General features: G+C 42.1%; 3 protein-coding genes across 12 annotated transcripts; 1 reads left to right on the top strand and 2 right to left on the bottom strand.

The window, feature by feature from the left end:
• Positions 1–219: 219 nt before the first annotated feature.
• On the top strand, positions 220–3,867 carry LOC139543857 (serine/arginine-rich splicing factor 9-like). 9 transcript variants are annotated; one of them, XM_071350347.1, is made up of 5 exons: positions 220–444; positions 1,695–1,874; positions 2,061–2,254; positions 2,822–2,994; positions 3,114–3,867. In XM_071350347.1, exons 2-5 carry the CDS (start codon positions 1,717–1,719, stop codon positions 3,345–3,347), a joined length of 759 nt encoding a protein of 252 aa, XP_071206448.1. In that variant the 5' UTR covers positions 220–444; positions 1,695–1,716; the 3' UTR covers positions 3,348–3,867. The 9 variants fall into 9 exon arrangements, with proteins under 9 accessions (XP_071206448.1, XP_071206445.1, XP_071206442.1 ...); XM_071350344.1 differs by having other exon boundaries at positions 340–444; positions 1,398–1,874; XM_071350341.1 differs by having other exon boundaries at positions 372–660; positions 1,398–1,874.
• Positions 3,868–4,050: 183 nt separating this feature from the next.
• On the bottom strand, positions 4,051–5,147 carry LOC139543859 (TP53-regulated inhibitor of apoptosis 1-B-like). Its single transcript, XM_071350351.1, has 2 exons — positions 5,001–5,147; positions 4,051–4,693 (listed from the first exon to the last, which is right to left on the bottom strand). Exons 1-2 carry the CDS (start codon positions 5,145–5,147, stop codon positions 4,616–4,618), a joined length of 225 nt encoding a protein of 74 aa, XP_071206452.1. The 3' UTR covers positions 4,051–4,615.
• Positions 5,148–5,434: 287 nt separating this feature from the next.
• On the bottom strand, positions 5,435–25,256 carry LOC139543856 (small G protein signaling modulator 1-like). Of its 2 annotated transcripts, none has more exons than XM_071350340.1 (23): positions 25,005–25,256; positions 24,857–24,900; positions 22,775–22,850; positions 20,220–20,382; positions 19,952–20,098; positions 15,736–15,803; positions 15,153–15,295; positions 14,921–15,052; positions 14,672–14,793; positions 14,477–14,544; positions 14,216–14,379; positions 13,112–13,241; positions 11,054–11,245; positions 10,800–10,945; positions 10,457–10,585; positions 10,166–10,333; positions 9,955–10,017; positions 8,342–9,808; positions 7,575–7,782; positions 7,371–7,480; positions 7,184–7,280; positions 6,733–6,900; positions 5,435–6,480 (listed from the first exon to the last, which is right to left on the bottom strand). In XM_071350340.1, the coding sequence occupies exons 1-23, from the start codon at positions 25,009–25,011 to the stop codon at positions 6,392–6,394; spliced, it is 4,101 nt and encodes a 1,366-aa protein (XP_071206441.1). In that variant the 5' UTR covers positions 25,012–25,256; the 3' UTR covers positions 5,435–6,391. The 2 variants fall into 2 exon arrangements, with proteins under 2 accessions (XP_071206441.1, XP_071206440.1); XM_071350339.1 differs by having other exon boundaries at positions 19,952–20,101; positions 25,005–25,255.
• Positions 25,257–25,419: the final 163 nt, after the last annotated feature.

Genomic DNA, 25,419 nt, shown 5'->3' with positions numbered 1-25,419 from the left:
AAATTATCTGACATTTTTGACAATCTTGTTGACTGTCCTTGCATCCATAACTTTTACTAACTGTAAATTAATTTGAGAGTGATTTATTCGCCAGCCCCATCCAACCCTCAAGTTACCAAACAAAGTAACAGGGTCAGACTGTTGAAATTAGATTGTGCCTTGCCTCCAAAGGGAAGATTATATTGATAAGCCTATGCAAATCATTTTCTGTCTCAAAAGTGGGCGCGTATTTCTGACGTTGAGAACCAGCGACAGCTCAATTATTATTACATTCATAACCGATCAAAGTAGCTCTTGCTATTTACGCTTTAACGTTGAAGAGGAGACTAGACTTTAGCTTAAGCATTTCTGACGTGAAGATCCAGCGACTGCTCGAGCTGACATGCTGCATTGAGGAAGCGACTGCTAGATAGCGTTCCCATATTTTTCATAAATTACACTGAGGTATGTCTGAAAATAATATTTTTTTTATAGCAAGTAATTCGCTACTCATAAACGACCAAAATACCTGTTGCTATTTACACTTTAAAATTGAAGAGGAGAGTAGACTTCAGCGTTAGTATTTCTGACGTAGAGATCCAGCGACAGCTCGAGCTGACTTCCTGCATTGTAGAAGCACTGCTTGATAGCGTTCCAGTATTTTACATACATTACACTGAGGTATGTCAATTTTTTTATAGCAAATAATTCGCTACTCAAACGATCAAAGTGCCTGTTGCTATTTACACTTTAAATTTGAAGAGAAGAGTAGACTAGCGTAGTATTTCTGACGTAGAGATCCAAACGACCGCTCGAGCTGACTTCCTGCATTGAGGAAGAGACTGCTAGATAGCGATCCCGTATTTTACATAAATTACACTGAGGTATGTCTGAATTTTTATAGCAAATATTTTGCTACTCATAAACATTCATAACCGATCGATGTACCTGTTGCTATTTACACTTTAAAACGGAAGAGCAGAGTAGACGATAGCGTTAACTAGCTAACGTTAGCCTAGCTAACAAAGATGGAATCAGAGGGCTAACGTTTGCTATCTAACGTTAGCTAACTACTGTATCGAACGTTACCTAGTCAATCACTTCGTCACAGGAGGCTAGTGGCACATTTGAGGAGGACGGGCTCATGGTAATGCATGGAGCGGCATCGGTGTGAAATGGTATTAAATACATGAAACACACCTTGAAGTGCCAGCCCTCTTTGCTGTCTGTTTAGCTAACTGTAGCACGCCTCTTTGCTACGAAGCGGTTTGTAAATTATAGGCTACGTCACTTTGAGGGAAGGTCAGTAGTACCAGAGTAGTACTAGCTAGCTAGCCACTAATTAGTGTATGTTCAAACGACTTCTGATGGCTATATGGTTTGAGCTAAGGCATTCATCATTATCCTGTGTTTTAAAGCTTTCAGACTGGTCCAAGGTGCTGTGCAGATTGTCTTGAACTCAACATGTAACGTTACTACTACTACTCCTCCTGCTCCACAAAGATTCTAGATTTTTCCTAATTAAAGCATTAGAAGAGAATGGACAAATGTGGATTGGGACTAAGATTAGGATACGGATTCTAGATTTGAGGGTAAATTTAAAGCATTAGAAGAGGATGGATATGGATTGGGATTAGGATACGGCTCACCTCCACCTTTGTTCTTGGAATGGATCAGTGAGTTTGAAGCCTGCAGGTGCCTTCGGTTTATTTTAGCAGGGCCTATCCAATACCAACAATGACTGATGGAAGGATCTACGTGGGAAATCTTCCAATGGATGTCCAGGAGAGGGACATAGAGGATCTCTTCTTCAAATATGGAAAAATTCGGGATATCGAACTAAAGAATAACAGGGGAACCATCCCTTTTGCTTTTGTTCGCTTCGAAGATCCACGGTGAGTTCCTGGAATGATCTAGTGTATGTACACGTCCAATCACAATACCTGGCTGTTTGGCAAGGTGTTCTTCTCTGATTTAGTAACATCGCCTGGGACTGACCTCAGTGACTGGATGGAGAAGGCGTTGACAAGTGTATATCCCTTAGGCAAGTAAGTAAGGAGTTCTGTGCTCTCTTCTCTTAGGGATGCAGAAGATGCTGTCTATGGAAGGAATGGATATGGATTCGGAGACTCCAAGCTGCGTGTAGAATACCCTCGCTCCTCTGGCGCCAAATTTAGTGGCCCTATGGGAGGCGGAGAAAGAGGAGAAGGAGGGGGTCCTAAGGGGAGGTTTGGGCCTCCAACTCGGAGATCTGAGTTCCGGGTGATAGTGACTGGTAGGTGGACGTTCTGAGTCGTAGGCAGTGTTGTTTTTGTCTCTCTCTCTTGGCGGACTGGAGGTCAAAGGGACTAAATGGAGGTCAAGTCAGCTGCCCAAAACAAACAGGAACAAAACAGTAAAAGCTCTAACTGATCATGTTGACTGCATATACCCAAACACCGGCCATAGTGACTGGTAGGTGTATGTTTTATCATTCATTTTTGTTTTACCCATTGGTATTTCTCAATTGTATCTGTGTTGTATGTCGCCTAATATAGCTAGACATTCCTACGTCTTAGATTTCAATCTGGCAGTCAGATCATACGTCACTTTTCTTTTAAATCAAGGGAAAATATTAGTTGAGAAACTGACAGTATGTGCATACTTATAGTATCCCTCAAAGTTTTGCATGAAAATGTAGACGCAAATGTGAATTGGAGATATGCCACTTGAAACAGGTCTATAAGAATCTGTAGTTGAAAAGGCATAGTTGATAGTATCAAAATAATCACTTTTCCACTCCAATAAGCATTATGCAGACTTGGCACCTTCTTGTATGACAATGTGCTGTCTCCCCTCCCAGGCTTGCCCCCATCAGGGAGCTGGCAGGATCTTAAAGACCACATGCGTGAGGCAGGGGATGTGTGTTTCGCCGATGTGCAGCGGGATGGTGAAGGGGTGGTGGAGTTTGTCCGTCGGGAGGACATGGAGTATGCCCTGCGCAGACTGGACAGGACTGAGTTCCGTTCCCATCAGGTGAGTACATCTCTCCACAGCAAAACATGTCAAATAGGAGTGCATTTGCGAGTTACAAGCTTATTCAAGCTCATGACGGAAGATGGTCTCCTCAGTCAGTTGCTCTGTATGTCCTTCAGGGGGAGATGGCAAACATTCGTGTCCACGGAGAACATGGTGCCAGTTATGGTCGCTCGCAGTCCCGCTCCAGATCCCCCCGGGGGCGTGGCTACTCACCACCTCCTTACAAAAGCAGAGGGTCCCCTCCACAGCGCTACCAGTCACCTCCACGGCGCCATGTGTCCCGCCATAGCCCCCCAGCGAGGCGACACCCAGTAACACACCACAGCCCACCCCCACGCCACTACCGGTAGACCAGCCAGCCATTCACAAGAGGGCACTGATGATTAGGGGCAGTTTAATTTTGTTTCGTTTATACCAGATCTCCTCCCTGACACACACAAATAATTGTCCCCCTTTTGCTTGCTATGTGCATTCCATGGTCAGTCACTCCTGCCTTCTTGTTGGCCTTAATATGGTTGATTTATTTTCCTGTTGATTGATGTAAACTTCAGTTCCCTGTGTCAGCGCACTGTAGTGAGCTGAGTTCTGATGTCTGGTGAGACCATTTGTTAACTTGTCAATTTACTGGTCTTGCTGCTCTAGGTCATGTATGAAGATGATCCATTTGTGATGAACACTGCCCTGAGTGTGACACTCAACAAAAACTAAATGTGAACATCTGCCTGCAATGTATATTTTTAAATGAATTGTAAGTGTGGACCTCCAAGTGTCTGAATACCTTTTGGAAATTGTTTGATTGTAATCTGCTGGTAAACCTGAAATCCTTAAATTTGTTTTATTTTAAATAAATGTCAAACTTTTTAATCAGTTCATTCCTTCCCCTCTCAATGTTTTGGCCACCTGTGGTGGCTGAATTCAAGATCATTTTGTTTTTCAAACCAAACACCTGCACTCAACGGGTTGTCACGTTGCAGATTGGGTTTCATGCTATACCTTTTGATGTCATTTCTGGTCCATCCGCAGAGCTGAAAATATGAATTGGTAGTAATGAAACATGATTATTCTATTTATTGCTTTGTCAATGTATATGTTAATCACATTGCATCACTGAACTAAACTCATTCCAGTAAAAAAAAATAACTTGGAGCAAAGAGACCCACACAATTTATAATCTTGCACAGTGTAAACCAAGTCCAATGCATCCACATTGATGCACTCTTCAGTTGTCTTGAGGGACATTATGCCAGGACACTAATAGACATTGACAATTCCAGAATTTAAAAAGTTCAATGAAACTCCCTTTGCAAAGCATCATAGTCCTTTACAATGATAAACTGATGTTACCACCACATTACGATGTTTATTGGGCTGACCCAAAATGTCTGGATTCATATGTTCCTTTTCTTATCAATGCCCAACATCCAAAGTCCAATCCCAATTGTCATTCAGCACTTTGGATCCTTCATATGAATGCTCTTTAGTCTCCACACTAGAAGGACTGCGACCTCAAACAAAACCCAATTCAAGCTAAATTGGTGGACACCCTGTTCATGTTCCATTGCATGCCCAGTAAGCAATGGCAGTGAGTCACAAGGCAACGTTGTTGGGGAGATCCATCTCATCTGTCACCTTTCTCTTTATTTGGGCCCATGAATTCTACGCCATCAATGGGAATGTCCTTTTCTTTTATGGCCTTCTGCAAATACAAGCACAACATATGTAGCTGTAACATTAGATTAGACACTTGCATTTGATGTTTAAAAAGACATTGGATCGAGAGGACAATAGGCTATCAGGAAGTGAGTATATTTATTTACAATATATGAATATAGATGCCCTGTGTTTCAGTCATGTGAAGAATAGACTTGTGGCCTGACAGCTGACACATTGGTGTTGCATCATTTTGGTTAGCTAATAGTACGCGGTACAGCAGTTATCAATGCGTGGTGATGATGAGCAGGCAGATGGCTAACATACGTCCGTTTTTGATATCATGTATTTACCTGGACACAATGCTGATATTTCTTGAACATTTCGGTACAGGGATCACCGCTTCGATCTCCCTTCAAGAATTTCTCAGCAAACCAACGGTTAAAGCACTGGTCATATTCCCGTTTTAGGTCAGTGCAGCCCTCTCCAACACTATTCATCTTCAATGCAGAATAAACATAGACCGTATGAGAATAACAAATACTGAAAGAATAAGGATAACGATTAATTATTGAATTTATTGCAAGCAAAATTCTCTTCCGCACAGTTCTCTTGACTTCCCTTGAACTATATGATCTGTTTGGCCAGACACCATTGCGTATTTTGATGACGTAATATACAAGCGACACATTGTTAAAGCAACAGCACACTTTGGCTACAGGCAAACAATTTTACACCAAAGACTGCACAGAGAGTGAAATGAATTAAACCAAACTTTGCACAATGCTGAATCCAAAATATACTGATTGTTTAATACACAGCAAAGTAATAACAACAATAAACAATTCAAGAATACGTTGAAAAAATAAGAGTATTTTTCTCATGTTTGTCGGTATATTTATCTATTGTCGTCAAGCAACAAATCACATGTACAGTGGCCTACGTGTGTGTGTACATATCTGATATTAAACAGTATAGCTACATTGTTATACTCACAGATACTTTTGAATATTAGCCTGTGTGTTTCAAATAATTGTACAGTTACCATTACAGTACAACAGCAATACACGCAGACATTTAGCCGATAAGGAGAAGATAAGAGACAGATTTAAGCACTTAATACAAAAACACTGGAATACATGGGGGACAATATGTTTGAGATACAGCCAGGGGTTTCAGCAAGTGTTCCTGCGATGTTGGAGAGGTGCAAGCTTTTTGGCTGCACCTTTACTCTGTGAATGGTTCTAACTGATGGGAAGTATATGACGGAAATGTACAAACAAGATCTCATTTGGTTATCATATTGAGAATATCCCTGCACAAGATAGCTACATTTAAGGCAAAACAAATACAAAAACATTCTGAAGCAATATGCAAAGAGTTTTTGTTTTCAAAAGGGTACATTCACTAAGTGAACAATTGCATTTTTTCATAAACTTATTGATTATAATGTTAATTACCTGAACATAGGAAAGTGCTTTTAGGGACTGAGACAGAAATACTGCATTGTGCAATTATTGTAGTGTGACAACAGCTTCAGTATGGTTCACCTGACGATTTCAGGGTTAAAAATAATGATTGAGAAGCGTGATTTTAAAATACTGACCACTATGTCTGCTTTTGTCAATTGTTGGTTTAGCTTTCATACAAATACAAGTTACGATTTTCAGAATACATTAATTTTATGTGACTTTCTCACAATTTTGCACACTGAGTGAAAGGGGAGGAAAATACACATGCTGGATCACTTGTTTTCTATGAGAGTCTGCACTTTGAGGACCAAGTCTCGAGCCATCGTTAGGACCTGCGGGATGTTGTGATGCTCAGCCATTTCTGAAGAGGGAAATCAAATCAAAAACACACTGTGTCACTCGAGCCTAGCTGCTTGTGCTGATTTACATATGAGTGTAGTCTATGGAGGTAGCTAGACTTTATGCCTTTGTCAGCAAGCACAGTAAAAGCAGTTGGTACCTTCAGATCATACATTTAGCAAATAAACACTCAGTGGCAATGAAATGAATGAAATAACTGAATGATCAAATATTCCATTCCATAACAACATCTAATGTCATCGTTTAGCCTCACCGTTAAAGAACTTGATGATGTCAGTGAAGTCCATGTTGTTCTCCAGGATGATGTCTCGGTATATCTCCACCAGTGCCAGAGCAATGAAGAGGACAAAATGAGTGGAGGAGGTATACGTGGCCGCCCAGATGGTCTCCCACACGGAGAACACATCATCATACAACATCTCTGGAGGAAGAATGACACATCAGGTTATATACTGAGTAGGACTGTCAGATGTGACCTGCCTGCAGAAGAGTCATGTTACTGAAATAAAAACATTGACAATGACATTTTCCTAAATCTATACAGGTCCTTCATATTGTATACCTTGAACACAATTAACTTAAGTTTTAACATCATCAGCATGAACTATTTCCTCTGGTTCCAATGTGAAATCCCCCTTTCTGTTTGATTCCGTCACCATACAGATAGTGTATGCGGTCGAACACGCCCATGCAGATGCCAGTACCTCTTTTGAAGTCTAGCAGGAACCAGCGGTAGCAGAAGTAGAAGTGAGTGTAGTCTCCATTCATCTGCATCAGTTCAAAGAGCTCTGAATCAAGGATCTAGTGGAAAAAAATGGCAAGTGCCTATCTTTTACTACAATGTAATATCACTGTACTTATAATAATGTGCATGTGTGATTATGTATGTACCTGGATGAGGGAGCGCATGTTGGCAAAGTGTGAGTCCATGGCCCCTCCATGGGGGAAGTTCTGATTCATCCTCTTCATCAACTCAGAGAAGCAGCTAAAAGCCATGACCTCTGAGAAACACATCAACAGCAAATTATTCATCTGATCTTACTCATGTCTGTGAATAATGCAGTTCTAGGAGAGCTATTCTTCATGCAGACTGACCGTCATCCAGAATGACCAGTAAAGGAGCCAGCAGATCACACATGCCCTGGACATAGCCAATCTCCAGATGCTGCCACACATAACTGCACATTATGTTGCGTAGTTTCTCCAGGTTAGCAGGAGTGAAGTACCAGTAGGATCTGTCACAGCGTCTCACATCCTTATCAATGCGATGCAGGTTGAGCAAGTACAAGTCCAGCTGCTCTTGCTGCACAGAGTGATAAAAGGGACTAAGGTTAGTTAAAGCGGTTCATGTTCAAATGGCTACTGATTCATTCCAGCATTGTGACAGCTCTGTTTGTAGTTGGGTATTTTATTAGGATCCCCATTAGCTGTTGCAAAAGCAGCAGCTACACTTCCTGGGGTTCACACAAAACATGAAACATAATACAGAATGACATAATACAGAAAGACCATCAATAGACAAGAACAGCTCAAGGACAGAACTACATACATACACACAAACTATCTAGGTCAAATAGGGGGAGCGGCGTTGTGCCGTGAGATGTTGCTTTATCTGTTTTTTGAAACCAGGTTTGCTGTTTATTTGTGCAATAGGAGATGGAAGGAAGTTCCATGCAATAAGGGCTCTATATAATACTGTACGCTTTCTTGAATTTATTCAGGATTTGGGGACTGAAAAGACCCCTGGTGGCATGTCTGGTGGGATAAGTGTATTGTATGTTGAACCAACTCTTAGCCAATCAACCCCTAAAATCTGCAACATGCATTACAGTGCACACAGGTAACTCATTTGGAGTACTTACAGAGTAGGTAGTCCCTGCTGGGGACACTACCACTGGTGAAACCTCAGGTTTGAGTTCCTCTGTCACAACCAAAAAGTCAGCCTGGGGGTAGAGACTCTCCATCTCAGGCTCCTCCTCAGACAGGGTTGGCTCAGTTCCATCAAGACTGGTGTTGGAGCTTGCATGCAGGACATGTTCCCCTGAAACAACTCTCCCCAGGGCCAAGAAGGGGGCAGCAGGGGGAGCCATCAGGCCGGACAAGGGTCTTGCCCAGGCCGTGGGAATGTCCTCCATCTCTAAGGCAGAGGGCGAGTCATCAGAATCTAGTGTATCAGGAGAACGCATAGAGGGGGCTGTCACTGTAACACTGGCTTTGGCCTCTAGCTGAGGTGGCTTCAGTACGGGCATGCAAGGTGCATGTTTCTCTGAATCTATGGCAACTGTCATTTCTGCAGCTTTGGTATTGCTTTTCTCAGGGACACTGGCCTCCACAGTGTCTAATGTTTTGGTTTCGGCTATTTCTGAAACCTTTTCTTCGGTACTATCCATGTCTTTCTCACAAACACAAGCGTCGCTGGTTTGAGGGGTTTTAATGTTTTGTAATTCAGATTCTGTGATTTCTTCAATGTCAGAGAAGTTTGGGTCCTCTTTTTCAGCAATACCAGCCTCCACTGCTATTGTTGAAGCTTTGTTTCCTTCTGTTAAAGATGGCTCTGTGGCACAGGATGGTTCTGACACTGGGGCTTTTCTCTCTTGTGTTTTATTAACTGTGTCCTCGCCTAGTGGTGGAGCTGGAATATATACATTAGAAACCTCCGTTTCTAGTTTGAGAATATCAGTATTCTCAGTTGCGTACGCAGCTCTCACAGGCAGCTTTGGGTCTTTTGTGGTGGAAACTTCAGACAACCCATTTCCCGCAACTTTGTTTTCTGTTTCAGTATTTCCTAAGAACTTCACGTCTTCTTTGTCAGAACCCCTTTCTTTAACCCTCTCTGGGATTTGTATGATTTCTACCGATTCAGAGCATTCAACCTCTTTACTCTCTGGGGCTTTGGACTCTTGTGTTGGAGCCTTAGGACGCTCCTCCCCTGCCTTGTCATCAACTGTTATCGTGACCTTTGGTTCCTCTGTTGATCTTGAGACAGGGAGATCCTCTGTTAGCTTTGACCCAGCCTGGGCCTCTGCCACTGGCCTAGATGCAGCTCCCTGGGGCTCTGATGGCTCTGGTGATGGCTGAGTGGCAACTGTTTTGACAGTTAAATCAGTTGCAGGAAGTTTTGTTGCAGGGCTGTTGTTGTTTGTGCTTTGGGGCTGTTCTGGAAGACCTGAGCCAACAGATATTTTTGGGGGTGGGTTTCCAGATTCTGAGGTAACATTTGGGTTGGCCACATCTGGGCAGTCTTTCAATGGAATTTTGGACACCTCTTTGCCTTCCTCTGGCTTCATCTCGGATTCTATCTGATCCACCTCCTCCACAGACCCAAATGCCTGCAACACCGGACAACAGACAGTGAATACCCAGCATTCTAAAGTCTCCCTACTATTGTAATGCACAACTTTAAGTATTCAGTATTAAGGAAAACTATAATGTTATGTGGTGATGTGTTATGCCCCAGAAAGAAAGCCTCCTGTACCTGTGTGCTACTGCTGGAGTCGCTCTGGGCAATCCGTTTCTCTGAACTTGTGCTCTGTGAGGACTGGTGTAGGATATGGGGTCAAATGCCATCCAGGAAGAGAACACCATGAAGAATCATATGTTAGTACAGTATGTTAACCATATGCCAATGAGTCACTAACTCTATCATGTATGGCCCTCATCAAATGGGACAGGTAGGACCCCCTTACATCAGTGCTGATGGTGGAGTCTCGCTGCACTGGTCCTGGTCTTTCCACAGAATTGCACTTGGCTATGGCTTCAGCATGCTTCTCCCCCTCCCTCTGCTTGACGATGGCCTCACAGCCCAGCCACTCCTTCATAGTCTGCTCATAGTAGGCCCGCACCTGCTCATCCACCTACACACACACACAGATGAACACACAGGGTCACTAGTATGTAATAGTATTACACATAACCCACCTCCCTACTTGGATTCCAGAGTTAGTAGTTTTACCTCATGACAATATAACAGTACTCACCTCCAGCCTACGTTTCTGGGTCATATCGAAGTGGTAGTGTCCAAGCAGGAATGGCCAGACCTCCTTGCGTATTTTCGGGGCCACACCACCATAGTACACCATCCGCAGAAGCTCATGCTCATCATACGCCTAAGAAAAGGTTGTGAACGTGATTACATATTGACTCAATACAGAAACATACAAGTTTAGTACGGTCATCGGTTGCAGTGGAATGTTGATGTTGGTGAATGCAGATGCATTCAAGCTGTGACCTGTTAGCTAAGTCATAAGGAACATGCACAGTCACTGCAGGTTGTGGTTGTGTGTACAGTATGTTTAGAGCAGATGGTACAGTAGATCTTACAGAGCAGTCCTGGAGGAAGCTGCTCCAGACATCCACAGTCAGCCCTCCCCGGGCATCATGAGGCACGTTAGGGTCAACGATGGTAGGGTTGACCAGGGCAGAGAGGTGGATACGAACGGTGGACAGGTGACGGCAGTAGGCAAGCCCTTCAATGAAGAAGTGAAGAAACACGCATGGTTATCAGTCCAGCCATAACATGAAGACTATAGCATTTGAATCAGTTTCCTAAAGGAATTCATGATGCATGTACTCACAGCCATAGAAAGCACGGGAAATGATCTGGTACTTCATGGTGTCACAGAGGAGTTTCAGGGGAGCCCTGTCCTGGTTGCAGCCGTTGGGTAGTGAGCCAACAGGGGATCCGTTCTGAGAGCAGGAGAAACAGGAGGACTTCCTGGGGGTGGGGTGCCACATGTTCACCGCCTGGTCCATCAGCTCTGGAGCCACTGGACACCAAACAGGATCAATGGTATCATCAGCAGGAACATCGTCATCATTGTCATTAGCAACATGATCATCTAGAACTGATGGATGATTTGGGTGACTTTCTTTAATAAAATACACTACAAGTCAAAGGTTTCACAACACCTACTCATTCAAGGGTTTTTCTTTATTTTTTTACTATTTTCTACATTGTAGAATAATAGTGAAGATATCGAAACTATGAAATAACACATATGGAATCATGTAGTAACCAAAAAAAGTGTTATATCAAAATATATTTATATTTGAGATTATTCAAATAGCCACCCTTTGCCTTGATGACAGCTTTACACACTATTGGCATTATCTCAACCAGCTTCACCCCTGAATGCTTTTCCAATAGTCTTGAAGGAGTTTCCACATATGCTGAGCACTTGTTGGCTACTTTTCCTTCATTCTGCGGTCTGACTCATCCCAAACCATCTCAATTTGGTTGAGGTCAGGGGATTGTGGAGGCCAGGTCATCTGATGCAGCACTCCATCACTCTCCTTCTTGGCCAAATAGCCCTTACGCAGCCTGGAGGTGTGTTGGGTCATTGTCCTGTTTAAAAACAAATTATAGACCCACTAAGAGCAAACAAGATGGGATGGTGTATCGCTGCAGAATGCTGTGGTAGCCATGCTGGTTAAGTGTGCCTTGAATTCTAAATAAATCACAGACAGTGTCACCAGCACACCATCGCACCACCTCCTCCATGCTTCACGGTGGGAACCACATATGCGGACATCATCTGATCACCTACTCTGCGTCTCACAAAGACACTGTGGTTGGAACCAAAACCTCAAATTTTGACTCATCAGACCAAAGGACAGATTTCCACCAGTCTAATGTCTATTGCTCGTGTTTCTTGGCCCAAGCAATTCTCTTCTTATTATTGGTGTCCTTTAGTAGTGGTTTCTTTGCAGAAATTCGACCATGAAGGCCTGATTCACGCTCTGAACACTTGATGTTGAGATGTGTCTGTTACTTGAACTCTGTGAAGCATTTATTTGGCCTGCAATTTCTGAGGCTGGTAACTCTAATGAACTTATCCTCTGCGGCAGAGTTAACTTTGGGTCTTCCTTTCCTGTGGCGGTCCTCATGAGAGCCAGTTTCATCATAGCGCTTGATGGTTTTTGCGACTGCACGTTCAAAGTTCTTGAAATGTTCCGGATTGACTGACTTTCATGTCTTAAAGTAATGATGGACTGTTGTTTCTCTTTGCTTATTTGAGCTGTTCTTGCCATAATATGGACTTAGCTTATTTGGTAAAATACCATCTTCTGTAAACCCCCCTACCTTGTCACAACACAACTGATTGGCTCAAACGCATTAAGAAGGAAAGAAATTCCACAAATGTACTTTTAAGAAGACACCTGTTAATTGAAATTCAATGAAGCTGATTGAGAGAATGCCAAGAGTGTGCAAAGCTGTCATCAAGGCAAAAGGTGGCTATTTGAATAATCTCAAATATAAAATATACTTTTTTGGTTACTACATGATTCCATATGTGTTATTTCATAGTTTTGATGTCTTTTGACACAGAATAAACAAACATTTGACCGGTAGTGTATATGTCTTTTTTTAAACATGGAAACATTGACAAACCAAGCCAGAAGATGGAGGTGTGACAAAGACAACTTCATGCCCATGCATGGTCTGAAATCCAGGGTAACCAATGTAAGGTGTTCACAGGGCTACAGGTACAGGGGCTGGACAGAGAGGTGCTGAGGGAAGGGCAATGGTCAACAAAACGAACGGTGAGAGAAAAATAAATAATGAAAAAGTATATTATGTACAAATTTCAACAGAAAATTGACACAGAATAAGGAGATCACAAGTGACATACCAAAGTCTGACGGTGTACCAGGGAGCAGGATCCGGAAGACATAGTCAGTGGCCTCGTCCTCCTCTTTATCCGACACAGACTCCACAGACCCCTGCGGACTCCTCTTACGCAACTTAGGGAAAACCTTTCCCTGTAGTCAAAGGAAGGTAGTGCACTCAGTATAAGACATTAACATGTTGTTATTATGACGATTCGCGAGAGTGATTAAAGTTGATTTGATCTTACCCTAAAACTCAGATCCCTATCATTGAATTGTGATGCAAGACTAGGCTAGATGTAATTAATGATCCAGCCAATCTCAAGTCAGTCATCTTTTCCTTTTCTGTTTTAAAAAACAACAACATTTTTTAGTAATTTAGCAGTCTTATCCAGAATGACTTACATTTAGTGCACTCATCTTAAGATAGCTAGATGAGACAACAACACGTCACAATCGTAACAAGTACATTTTCCCTCAAAGTAGTTAACAGCAAAGTCAGTGGTACAGTAGTAGGAAAATTCAATTTGTAAAATTTTTGGGGGTCCTTGTCTTTGGTCTGCAACTTTCCTTCATGTTGGTTTGAGGACGTATTAAGACCCCACTCACTCTCTCTGCCACCCCGAGGTTGTATAGTCTTTCACTGCTCCGCCGGGTAATATACCACAACCTTAACAAAGTTATATTCTACAGCAGCCTGTAAATTATAGTGTCATCTCTACTACGATTACCACTTTTATCATCACAACCCCTCTAAAAACTTCCTCATGGGTTTCCCTTTGCTTTGGCAGGTCAGGGTTAATATTATCTAATTGGAGGCTAAATTGGTAATAAGATCAATGAAATTACAGTGTCAGTGTAAAAGTAACCCTCTGGCAGCAGTGTATAGTACTAACACAGAGATCAGAGTTACCCTCAGTCCAACAACATCCACTCTGCTATAGATTAGCCTGTTTCTAATGCTACAAGAAACAACTAGCTAAATCATACCATCTCGTTTCAATTGGTTTAGTGGATGTGGACATAATAGCTACAGTAAACATTTGCGATCTGAATCATTGTCATGAATTCCAAATGTGAGGGTTATATCTGGTGCATGTTAGGACATTTCTATGTTCCATGCTGACCTTTCCCCTCTGGGACCACAGGGGGGGGTCGAGTTGTCCGTGTGGCAGCAGGCCTGTCTCCAGGCAGGTCAGGAACTGGAGCAGGTGTCCTCCCCGGGGGAACCGCAGCGGAGGCCTCTGGATCCCATCCTGACTCACCAGAACCACTGTTCCACCACTGTCCACTGGGAAAAACCGTGATCACAAGATCAAGAAGACACACACAAACACATGGATACAAAGATATATGCCTACATAATTAAAAAGAGGTTCCTTCTGTACCTTGCTGATGGCAGTGCAGATAAACAATCTCCTCCAGGCGAATAGTCATGGCAAAGTCCCAGTAAACACTGGGAAAATCAATATGAGAAATTGCTGAGATTTAAACAATATCCAATTATATAAATTGCCATGTCCTTTGTAGACACCTATAAGTGTCAGAATAGGTTTCTTTACTGTGATTTGATATTACATTACCTTTTTTCAGTGTCATCTGCCACAGTGCCATTCATGAGCTGGTTGGGGGTCCATTTCAGGGTCATGAGATCTGCAGTCTGGTGGAGAGACAGGTACCCTGGGATAGACTCCATGTCATCCCTCTGTTGACCAAGACAGGAGATTTGTACAAAGCGTTCCTTGCTGTTTAAACAGTGATGAAAAGCAATGCCAAGTCCTTTAACACGCAGAGAGAAAGAGAGAGAGAGAGACACACACACACACACACACCGGCTGCACCAGGACGTTGTTCTTGCCAAACAGCAGTGTAGCCCTGTTGTTCTGATGGAGGGACTCAACATAGTCCCGAGCCCACAGGATGGGCCGATCTTCCATACTGCCACTCGACTGCCTCTTCTGGATCTATTAGAAAATATCAATGTATTCCAGACCATTGGACCATTTTTTATGCATCATATATTATACACACACATTCGTTTAAACACATAATCCACACACTAACCAGGGCAGGTCGCCTAGAGGGGGAGTCCTGGCGACAGTGGCCACTGTGGATACGGTGTCTCTGGACTAGCTCATCAGCAGAGGGGTCTGTCCAGAAGTGGTCGGCTGTCTTCACCTTAGTGTACTCCAGAGCACAGGGGCCGACTGCAAGGCATAAGGGCAAGAAAACACTGAGATCCACAACAGTTTTCATGTAGAAAGGTGTAGTCACTATTTCTAACTTCTAAAGCACTGTACTGAACCATCATCATCCAGAGTGAAAGTTAGAGGTACCAGCAATGTCAATGTTACCCTCACAGTAGAAGGTAAATGCACTTGTCCATTATAAGTATGAGTACAAATTCAATTTGGAGTTATTTTCCAGTATATTTAACTTCTAAGCCACAGAATTATGGCATTATCTGAAATAAGGCAATTTCCACTGTAAAGCACTAGTCTCTAATGTCATGTTTTATCTACAGATTATCTCAGAGGGAGTCACATTCACTGTAATGTGCCATTCAGTGTGCTATTTCTTATCTTATTAGAGATCTGTCCGGCCACATCCTGGCAAGAGAGGCCATAAGAAGAGGTTCCATCAATACCTAACAGAGAGGCAAGGATTGGTCCATCCACAGGATCCATTAGAATGGCCTCACTGTCATAGAACGTACTGGAAGAGAGAAAATCATGTTTCCTCAAAATGGTGCAAGAAGAACCATTGCTGCATGTTCACTGAAAAGCGACTATAAGTACAGATGTCAGATCTTAATTTGACCCGTTTAATTGCAGCAGGAAAATAATCTTGCAGCAGGAGGATTTGAATATCTGAAGAAATATTTAGAATGGCGCCAGTGGGCAGCTGGAATACAATGCAGTACCGTACCTACATTGTACCTTAGACTGGAGGTCCACTGTGCCCCAGTTCAAGTAGTCTATGTAGGCTATGTGCAGGCTACAGCGCATCTCGTGTGAATTCTTATGTGGATTATAATAAATTGACATTTGTAGGGGTAGATATTTTTTGTTAGGTAAAATCTTTTTTTTTTTATCAACTGTTTTATTATATGTTCAAGGCAAGTCATAATGCAGCCCTACAGTAGGCTACACCTAAACCACAGCCTACTGTAGCCTATCAAAACTAATTGCACACATAGGCTTATAATATCAGATGTAAAGACGAGATGAAATTGAGAATAGTGAGGTATCCTACAGAATGGAGTGCAATGGTGGATGAAAGAGTGACTCAGATTTTAAAACCCCCAAGAATTTGGGAACCCAGAGAATTCATATATGTATGTATGTGTGTGTGACACATACATATGTATATGTATCTATTCTCATACATACATCCATATATATTATACACACTACCGCTCAAAAGTTTGAGGTCACTTAGAAATGTCCTTGTATTTGATAGAAAAGCAAAATTTTGGTCCATTAAAATAACATAAAATTGATCAGAAATACAGTATAGACATTGTTAGTGTTGTAAATGACTATTGTAGCTGGAAACGGCAGATTTTTTATGGAATATCTACATAGGCGTACAGAGGCCCATTATCAGCAACCATCACTTCTGTGTTCCAATGGCAGGTTGTATTAGCTAATCAAAGTTTATAATTTTAAAAAGGCTAATTGATCATTTGAAAACCCTTTTGCAATTATGTTAGCACAGATGAAAACTGTTGTCCTGATTAAAGAAGCAATATAACTGGCCTTCTGTAGACTAGTTGGGTATCTGGAGCATCAGCATTTGTGGGTTTGATTACAGGCTCAAAATGGCCAGAAACAAAGACCTTTCTTCTGAAACTCGTCAGTCTATTTTTGTTCTGAGAAATTAAGGCTATTCCATGCGAGAAATTGCCAAGAAACTGAAGATCTCGTACAATGCTGTGTACTACTCCCTTCACAGAACAGCGCAAACTGGCTCTAACCAGAATAGAAAGAGGAGTGGGAGGCCCCGGTGCACAAGTGAGCAAGAGGAGTTCTTGACGCCATCTGTCAAGCATGGTGGAGGCAACGTGATGGTCTGGGGGTGCTTTGGTGGTGGTAAAGTGGGAGATTTGTACAGGGTAAAAGGGATCTTGAAGAAGGATGGCTATCACTCCATTTAGCTACGCAATGCCATGCTCCGGGACGGCGCTTAATTTGCTCCAATTTCCTCCTACAACAGGACAATGACCCAAAACACAGCTCCAAACTATGCAATAACTATTTAGGGAAGAAGTAGTCAGCTGGTATTCTATCTATAATGTGGTGGCCAGCACAGTTACCGGATCTCAACCCTATTGAGCTGTTGTGGGAGCAGCTTGACCGTATGATACGTAAGAAGTGCCCATCAAGCCATCCAATTTGTGGGAGGTGCTTCAGGAAGAATGGGGTGAAATCTCTTCAGATTACCTCAACAAATTGACAACAAGAATGCCAAAGGTCTGCAAGGGTGTAATTGCTGCAAATGGAGGATTCTTTGACGAAAGCAAAGTTTGAAGAACACAATTATTATTTCAATTAAAAATCATTATTTATAACCTTGTCAACGTCTTGACTATATTTCCTATTCCTTTTGCAACTCATTTCATGTATGTTTTCATGGAAAACAAGGACATTTCTAAGTGACCCCAAACTTTTGAAGGGTAGTGTATATTTTCTATTCTCATACACACATACATACATACATACATACATATATACATACATATATGAACGCTATGATCTTCTCACATCTGAGATATTGCCTCACATGCTGGTCAAAAGCAGGAGCTACTATTCTGAAACCAATTGAGTCACTTCTCAAACAAACACTTAAGATTTTATATAACAAACCAAACAGTTACCACCATTGTCATATCATTTACAAACATAATTTATTTAGTCTGGATAGCTTTAAAATTTCTTCGGGATCGGTGTCCCGTCCACGGGACGGTTGAGCTAACGTAGGCTAATGTGATTAGCATGAGGTTGTAAGTAACAAAAACATTTATTGTCTTTAAGATCCTGTATGATCTTGGCCCCTCCACCCCTATGCCGGCATATCATGCTCAAGGAAATAACCTCCAGGATAACAAGGAAAGTAACTAGAGGGGATTGCGTTGTCCCTTTTCAACACAGTAAAATCAGCCTTCTCTGTTAGAGCTACAATATACTGGAATGCAACGCACATGGACTTGAGAAGCTGCACTGATTATTGTACTTTTACATTTGAATTGAAAACATGGCTAAAATCTATCCAAACCTGTACACATGAGTTATCTGTGGTTCCTCATATGTAAGACGACAGTTGATGATAGTGTTGTTGTTGTTGTTAGAATGATATACTATTGGATGTAATGTATTTGTATTGTTTTAGTGAGTATGTGTATTGTTGCTGTGCAATTGTCCTTAGCTGCCCTGGAACTACGGGTGCAAATTATCTTTTGGCTAACCCCGGCACATTTACATGGATGTTGCATTATTGAAGTTGATTAATGTGCATTGTCCCCTATAAATAAATAAATAAATAAATACAGTATATACAGTATGTATGAATATGTGTGTATGAGAATAGAGAATATATATATTATATACATACTGTTGATCTGGGGGGTGTTGGGGTTTTAAAATCTGAGTCACTCTTTCATGCACCATTGCACTCCATTATAGGATACCTCACTATTCTCAATTTCATCTCGTCTTTACATCTGATATTATAAGCCTATGTGTGCAATTAGTTTTGATAGGCTACAGTAGGCTATAGTTTAGGTGTATTAGTTTTGATAGGCTACAGTAGGCTATAGTTTAGGTGTATTAGTTTTGATAGGCTACAGTAGGCTATAATTTAGGTGTAGCCTACTGTAGGGCTGCATTTCAGATACACTTGACACCGTGTCATAGTGGAGACCAATATCTATCTTGTGTTAAGGTATATAAAACGAAGGTTGTTGATGTGTATGGCTGCATTTCACATACATTTATGTACATTTGAATGTTGCAGTAATAGGACCTATAGGCCTACAGTAACAATAGGACATTATTATTAATATTCTGTCTGGTGCTTTTATTTATTTTATTTTATTTTTTACCCCCAATTTCGTGGTATCCAGTTGGTAGTAGTTACAGTCTTGTCTCATCGCTGCAACTCCTGTACGGACTCGGGAGAGGCGAAGGTCGAGAGCCATGCGTCCTCCGAAACACAACCCAACCAAGCCGCACTGCTTCTTGACACAATGCCCATCCAACCCGGAAGCCAGCCGCACCAATATGTCGGAGGAAACACCGTACACCTGGCAACCTGGTCAGCGTGCACTGCGCCCGGCCCGCCACAAGAGTCGCTAGTGCGCGATGAGACAAGGATATCCCTGCCGGCCAAACCCTCCCTAACTCGGACGACGCTGGGCCAATTGTGCGCCGCCCCATGGGCCTCCCGGTCACGGCCGGCTGCGACAGAGCCTGGGCTCGAACCCAGAATCTCTGGTGGCACAGCTAGCACTGCGATGCAGTGCCTTAGACCACTGCGCCACCCGGGAGGCGTGTCTGGTGCTTTTAGAGTTTGAGCGAGCGAGAGAGGGAGGATGATTTTGATGGCTGGCACTGCTCCGAAATGACTGGACTGTTCCCACATGGAGATAAAGAGAACTGAGGGTTTTCAGTGAATGTATGTAAATCACAAGGTTCATTTGAAATTTCCTGATGCGCAGGGGGAAAAATGTGACAAAAGAGTGATCAAATTAAGATCGGACATCTTTAGTATACATATTGAGCAGCTACGATTGTTGGTATTTGTAATATCAGACACAATGTCAGACTTTCAGCTGGAATCTGATCTGTTGATTGATTGCTAACCTGCTGTTCTCCACTAGGTACATGACAATCTTGTCCAGAAGCTTCTCCATGAGAGCAGTGCGGATCCATAGGTTCCTCAAGCCCTGAGGGGGGAGGTTGGTCACTCCGGGTTGCTTCTGAACACTGCCATTATTTAGTTGAGCCTGTCTGCTGGGGAATACAGAGAGGAGTGTTTGATACACATTTTGTATTAATTTATGGCATATTGGTGTGGGGGGGGGGGGGGGGGGGGCTTCGGAGTAATGACTAGCCAAGATCAATGTCTTACTTGGTCTCGATGAGCTGCTCTAGTTCCTGGACCTTCTGACAGAGTTCCTCCGCCGGGGTGAAGCTCTTCCCTACCTTCATGAAGAGTGCTGCTACCTTATTACTGCAAAGGAGGCCCGCTGCTCGCCTCTTCAGCCCATGGAGCACACATGCCTCCACTACAGCTGTAGACACACGGACACACATAGTATTGAATATACAGACACCAACAGTACACAGAGTTTGGGTTCAAAACCAACTTTCCCCAAAGCGATATTCATTAAGCTATGATTGCATACACTGTAAACAACAAATAAACCACATGCAGAGTTTGCTAATTAGATTTTCAGGCGCACCCAGTGAAAACCCTTGGACAGTCTGAGTGCTACTGCAGGGAAGCAGAGACGGGTTAGAGGGCAGGTGCAGGTGGCTCTCAGCAGGACCAGAAATAGACTAAAAACTGACAAACGCTGTTTACTGTTGCTAGGATATCCGTGGATGTGTGGAGGTGTAGTATCAACACCTTTGCAGAGTGTCTGCTGTCAGTTAAATTTAACACAGATGGACCTACACATCTCTTATTCTTTACTATGGCTGTGGCCGGTGCCAACCTAAAATCAAGCTGTGTTCGGTTGAGAACGTGACCGTACACAGATTTGGGTGGTAGGAGGTGACAGGGCTTGACATTTCAACTCCACAGGATGATGCCCAATGTCACTTGCTCTGTAAATGTCAATGTAGTCATGAGACATATTAATTTAAAAAAAACATGTTCTGACTGGCATTTACCTCCGTTCAATTCAACCAGCAATAATCCACCTACTTTTGACTCCATAATCTTACTGCTGTGCTCTTAATGTAACAATAATCCTATGTGTCACATCACAAGTGTGAAATGTGAGGCTGTGACACCAGAGTGATGGGGTGGAGGACAATTGTGAAGAGATTACAAAGCACTAGTTCAAACCAACTGTGATTCTTTAGTTGACGGAGAATAGCAGCACTGCTTGAGTCTGCGATGAGAGAGAAAGGTGCTCTTTGTTTTTCATTAACTTATATTTGTACTATATTTTCAAGCATAGCAATTCCTAATAGAAGTAGTGTAAACATAATTGTCAGTGTCATCATTATTATTGTCTAGCTCCCCTGCCCATTCCTCAAACTACCTTGAGTCAGTATATGTTATCTCCAATCAGCAGCGTGGTCTGGGTTGCTGCGTGTCCAGCCCCCGTACCCTTTCCCAACTACTGAGGAGATTCCCACTTGCACTTTGCAGAGTATTGCTCTATGTCGTGACAGCAATAGATTGGTATAGTTTTGTAATTTGTTAACTACCAGTTGCCCTTTTCTGAGTATTGATAAATGTTTTTCTATGAGAGAGGGCTCACCTTTCATTTTTACCCATTTGTGGTGTTTCAGTAAATAGTCTCTTAGCTGTAAATAGCTAAAGAAATCTGACTTTGGCAGATGGCAGTCTGAACTTAGTTCACCGAATGATTTAATTTGGTTGTTCTTCAAGACTTGGTGTACATATTGCAAATGAAGTAATGACCACCTTTGGAAACCTGAATCGAGTGATAATGTGGGAAAATCTGTAAGATCTGCAGTACCAGTTAGGGATGATATGCCCATAGGCAGATGGAGACTACATTGAACTTTCCTCCAAAACTGGAGCGTATGCTTTGACCACGGGTTCTTACTATCACAGTCTGTCCTCTTATCCAAGTAATCATTGGTTGCAATTGGGTGGCCCAGAAGTACCACCTACATTTTGGTAGGTGCTCTTTGGAGATAAGGTTACTTTCATCTCACAAAAAAATATTATGTATTTCTTGCCACGATCTCTTACTTCTTTCTATCCACTCTTCTCTGGCTCTTATTACAATAGTAATGGTCTTCGGTCAAAGATGAGAAACCAAGCAGGTAAGTATCTGTTACACATACTGTAAGCCAAGCAGTCATTAATTTAAATCAACACTTCGACCCACCCAGACCAGCTATGCAGCTAGGCCTGCCCATCAACCATGGCATGCACCCTCCCTCCCATCCAGTCACTAGAGCACAGCACTGCCATGTGGCACTAAAGTCCTTCAGTGGGCTTGTAATAATTAAGTACCTCACTGTGATTGTTTTCAATTTAAATGGTCAAAAATAAACAAAAATAGCTTCTTAGCAAAGAGTCATTTCTCAAGCAAGAATTTTGCTAGGAGGGGAAAACTGAAAACTAGCTGTTATTGGCAGAGGTTTGGAACTCTCTTTCTTATTGGTCTATTAACTAATTTACCGTCTGGTGACGTCACCAGGCAGGCCAAAACTCCATCCCACAAAAACAGGGTGAAATTTCAGGTCACCTTTTTAAACAGCTAGAAGGGAAATATCATAATTTTCACAATATTATTCCAACCTCATTATGTGGAAATATATATAAAACACAAGACTATCACAGTTTTGACTGCACTGGGCCTTTAATAGGGGGTTAACAAACCATAAAAACTCAAAATAAGCAAGTCAAAACTCCAATGAGCCATATGAACTGTAAATTCAATAAGTAATATATTACTACATGAACACACTCACCACAGAAGGATATGATATGGCTGCTGTCTGCATGCACAAACTTCCGAGTCACTGACTCCTCCATGATCTGTTTCACCTGAGAAAAAAAAGAGAGAGACATAAAGTTGAGGTGGGATTTGATATGACAGGCACTTAACAGAGACAGGGTCTGACAAGAGGAGGCACAGAAAGAAAATAAATCAAAGTGCAGAAGGAGGCAAGGATGGGGAGCGATTTTGCAACAATAGATAATCACGGGTAAGCGGAGGGAGGGTGGGGAGGGAATGCAGATCCTGAGTGTGCAGATCCTGAGTGACAGACAGGGTGGGAGATGTTTATCACTTCAGACAAGACAGAGCTTGACCAGGTTAAAAAAAGAGCGACTAAAGTGTATATTTTCAATGATTTTCCAGTTAAATAACTCTTCATCAAACAACCTAAAAGCTATGTTATTTTAGCATTTCTCATACAACCACATAATAAAACACGACAAACACACAATAGTGAAATATGGTGTGACCAATTCCCAGATTATGAAATTATACAGTGCAGAGAAATTGTGAACATTGCGAGGAAATGGATAGAAATTGAATCAAATCTACTAAAAACGGAAGAAAAAAAGTCTGGGTTTGAGATACAGTATATATTTACTATCACCAACTAGGACCCTCTTCCTTGCTGCATGACCTGGTGCTAGTCATGTCCCTTGTGTGATGTGGCCTCCACATGCAACCCTCACACTACTGAGAAAAACATCCTGTTTACCCTCCCAGGGGGCATGTGACCAATGATTGCCTTCATAAGATGAGAAAAATTGTTATTGGCAGAATAAGAGTGTTTCTCTTGCATGTGCCTGTGTGCATGTGTGTGACTGCCTGTTTGCTTGTGTGTTCAAGCATGCATGCATGTGTGTGGCACAAAGATGGACAGGGCTATCCATACAAATTAAAACACAATACAATCTGCTGCTAATAATGCCTTTTTACTTTTAGTTTTCTATCAGGGCAAAATAAAATAACATCTCATAAATGGAGCTAGAACAGAGGACACACCAGCGTGCAGCTACAGGGAAAATAAGCCAGACAGGGAGTTGGTTTCTTCTCTCCCTTTCAGGTTCCTGTAGTGCTGCAGCCCAACTATACCATAAGCCAGACAATTTTCCTTTGAAGAATGGTCTGGCTGTAGCTAACAGATAACTGCGAGGAGTCCCCAAATAATAAACTGTGACGTTATGTCACAAGAGCAACATCCTTATCACTTTATTTGGATAGTTTGTAGAGCATCTACCGATGGACTATCTGCAGACTATCAGTAACATTTCAATTTACTATCTACTAATCCTAACCCCAGCCATAACTCTAACCCTAAACTTAACCCTTACCCTAACCCTTATTCTAAACCTAACCCTTTGTTGATATTATGACCATCTGTAGAGCATCTGGACTATCCAAATAAAGTGTGACCACTATCTGGACTATCCAAATAAAGTGTGACCACATCCTTTAGGCCTAATTTCTAGGCACAGGATGAACCAAGATATCATCTGATCAATTGATTACGTGTTTTTTCATATAAAAGAGAGAGGGGTAATAGGCTATCCGAGATATGAGCATGCCCAGTGAATTGAGTTGCCCTCCATTACAGCATTAGCATTCAGATAAAAGAAAAACACAAGAAAGAGCTGTTATCAATAATCCTAATGATGCTGCTCTTGGCTCTGCACTGTGACATGCACACGTATTCACGTCATGCAGAGATAACATATCCATTACTGCTACATTGATCTTGGCGTTATTGCCTAGGCCTGCCTACTGATACCAAATAATTGCTGTCTCTGTATATATACACGTATTTCAATCCAAGTCGGCCCTGAACGCATCCTTTATGATAAAATCACGATCCAAAGAATATAATATCCTATTAGACTACATGTATCCTTATGATCAATTTATTCAAGCATATACATCAGACTTCCCGGTGTCTCCATTTTACAATCTTATGTTGGGCATCCAACTACAACAACACGGCTGCCAGAGATCCATCACCAACGGTTGCTTCTAATAATTAGTCGTTAAAAACATTGCAAATACTGAAGGCACTCACCTCTTTCTTCACATTGCGCAGCAATTTCTGACGCGTCTCGGCCTCTGGAATAAAAAAACATAACGGTATCATTGAAAGTTGGTGAGGCATTCAAGCCAATTTTGATATTTTATAACATAGCCTATTCAAATCGAAAAACCTAATTTACCTCCCATTGCGCCCCGCTGTTGATTCAATCGCACAAGGACAGCTATTTGCTTCAAATGAGTCCCTCTCTTCAATTTACACTCTGGCAGATTGGGAATATGCGACCGAACGCCCCCTTTAAAGCGACACGGTGCAATACACAGCCAATTCTTGATGATAGGGCTTGTATTTGCGGTCTATGGTTGATAAAGAATGCACGGACGCACGCAGGTAGACTACACACACAGGCAGGTACACGGGCACGCTCTCTCACTCTCTTTGTCACTCACTCACCCATTCACACAACATAAGGGGTTAAATGTGTGGGTTGAAAGATATTCCACTGTTCCAAGGTATTCTAACTGTCCACTGTTTTATTTTGCAGTGTAATCTGTGATTATCTCAAACTAATATATTATGAGAGTATACCTAATCTG

The sequence above is a fragment of the Salvelinus alpinus genome, chromosome 18 (genome assembly GCF_045679555.1).
Source record: "Salvelinus alpinus chromosome 18, SLU_Salpinus.1, whole genome shotgun sequence".
Lineage (NCBI taxonomy): Eukaryota > Metazoa > Chordata > Actinopteri > Salmoniformes > Salmonidae > Salvelinus > Salvelinus alpinus.
This window is presented reverse-complemented; position numbering and strand designations above follow the sequence as displayed.

Excerpts from the sequence above, each read along its gene's own strand:
- LOC139543857 (XM_071350347.1), top strand. The coding sequence starts at position 1,717 with ATGACTGATGGAAGGATCTACGTGGGAAATCTTCCAATGGATGTCCAG. Across the intron at positions 2,255-2,821 it reads GTTCCGGGTGATAGTGACTG|GCTTGCCCCCATCAGGGAGC; the intron begins GTAGGTGGACGT and ends CTCCCCTCCCAG. Across the intron at positions 2,995-3,113 it reads CTGAGTTCCGTTCCCATCAG|GGGGAGATGGCAAACATTCG; the intron begins GTGAGTACATCT and ends TATGTCCTTCAG.
- LOC139543859 (XM_071350351.1), bottom strand. The coding sequence starts at position 5,147 with ATGAATAGTGTTGGAGAGGGCTGCACTGACCTAAAACGGGAATATGAC. Across the intron at positions 4,694-5,000 it reads AATATCAGCATTGTGTCCAG|AAGGCCATAAAAGAAAAGGA; the intron begins GTAAATACATGA and ends TTGTATTTGCAG.
- LOC139543856 (XM_071350339.1), bottom strand. Across the intron at positions 11,246-13,111 it reads TGGTACACCGTCAGACTTTG|TGGCTCCAGAGCTGATGGAC; the intron begins GTATGTCACTTG and ends TTTGGTGTCCAG. Across the intron at positions 7,783-8,341 it reads CAGCAGGGACTACCTACTCT|CAAGAGCAGCTGGACTTGTA; the intron begins GTAAGTACTCCA and ends CACTCTGTGCAG.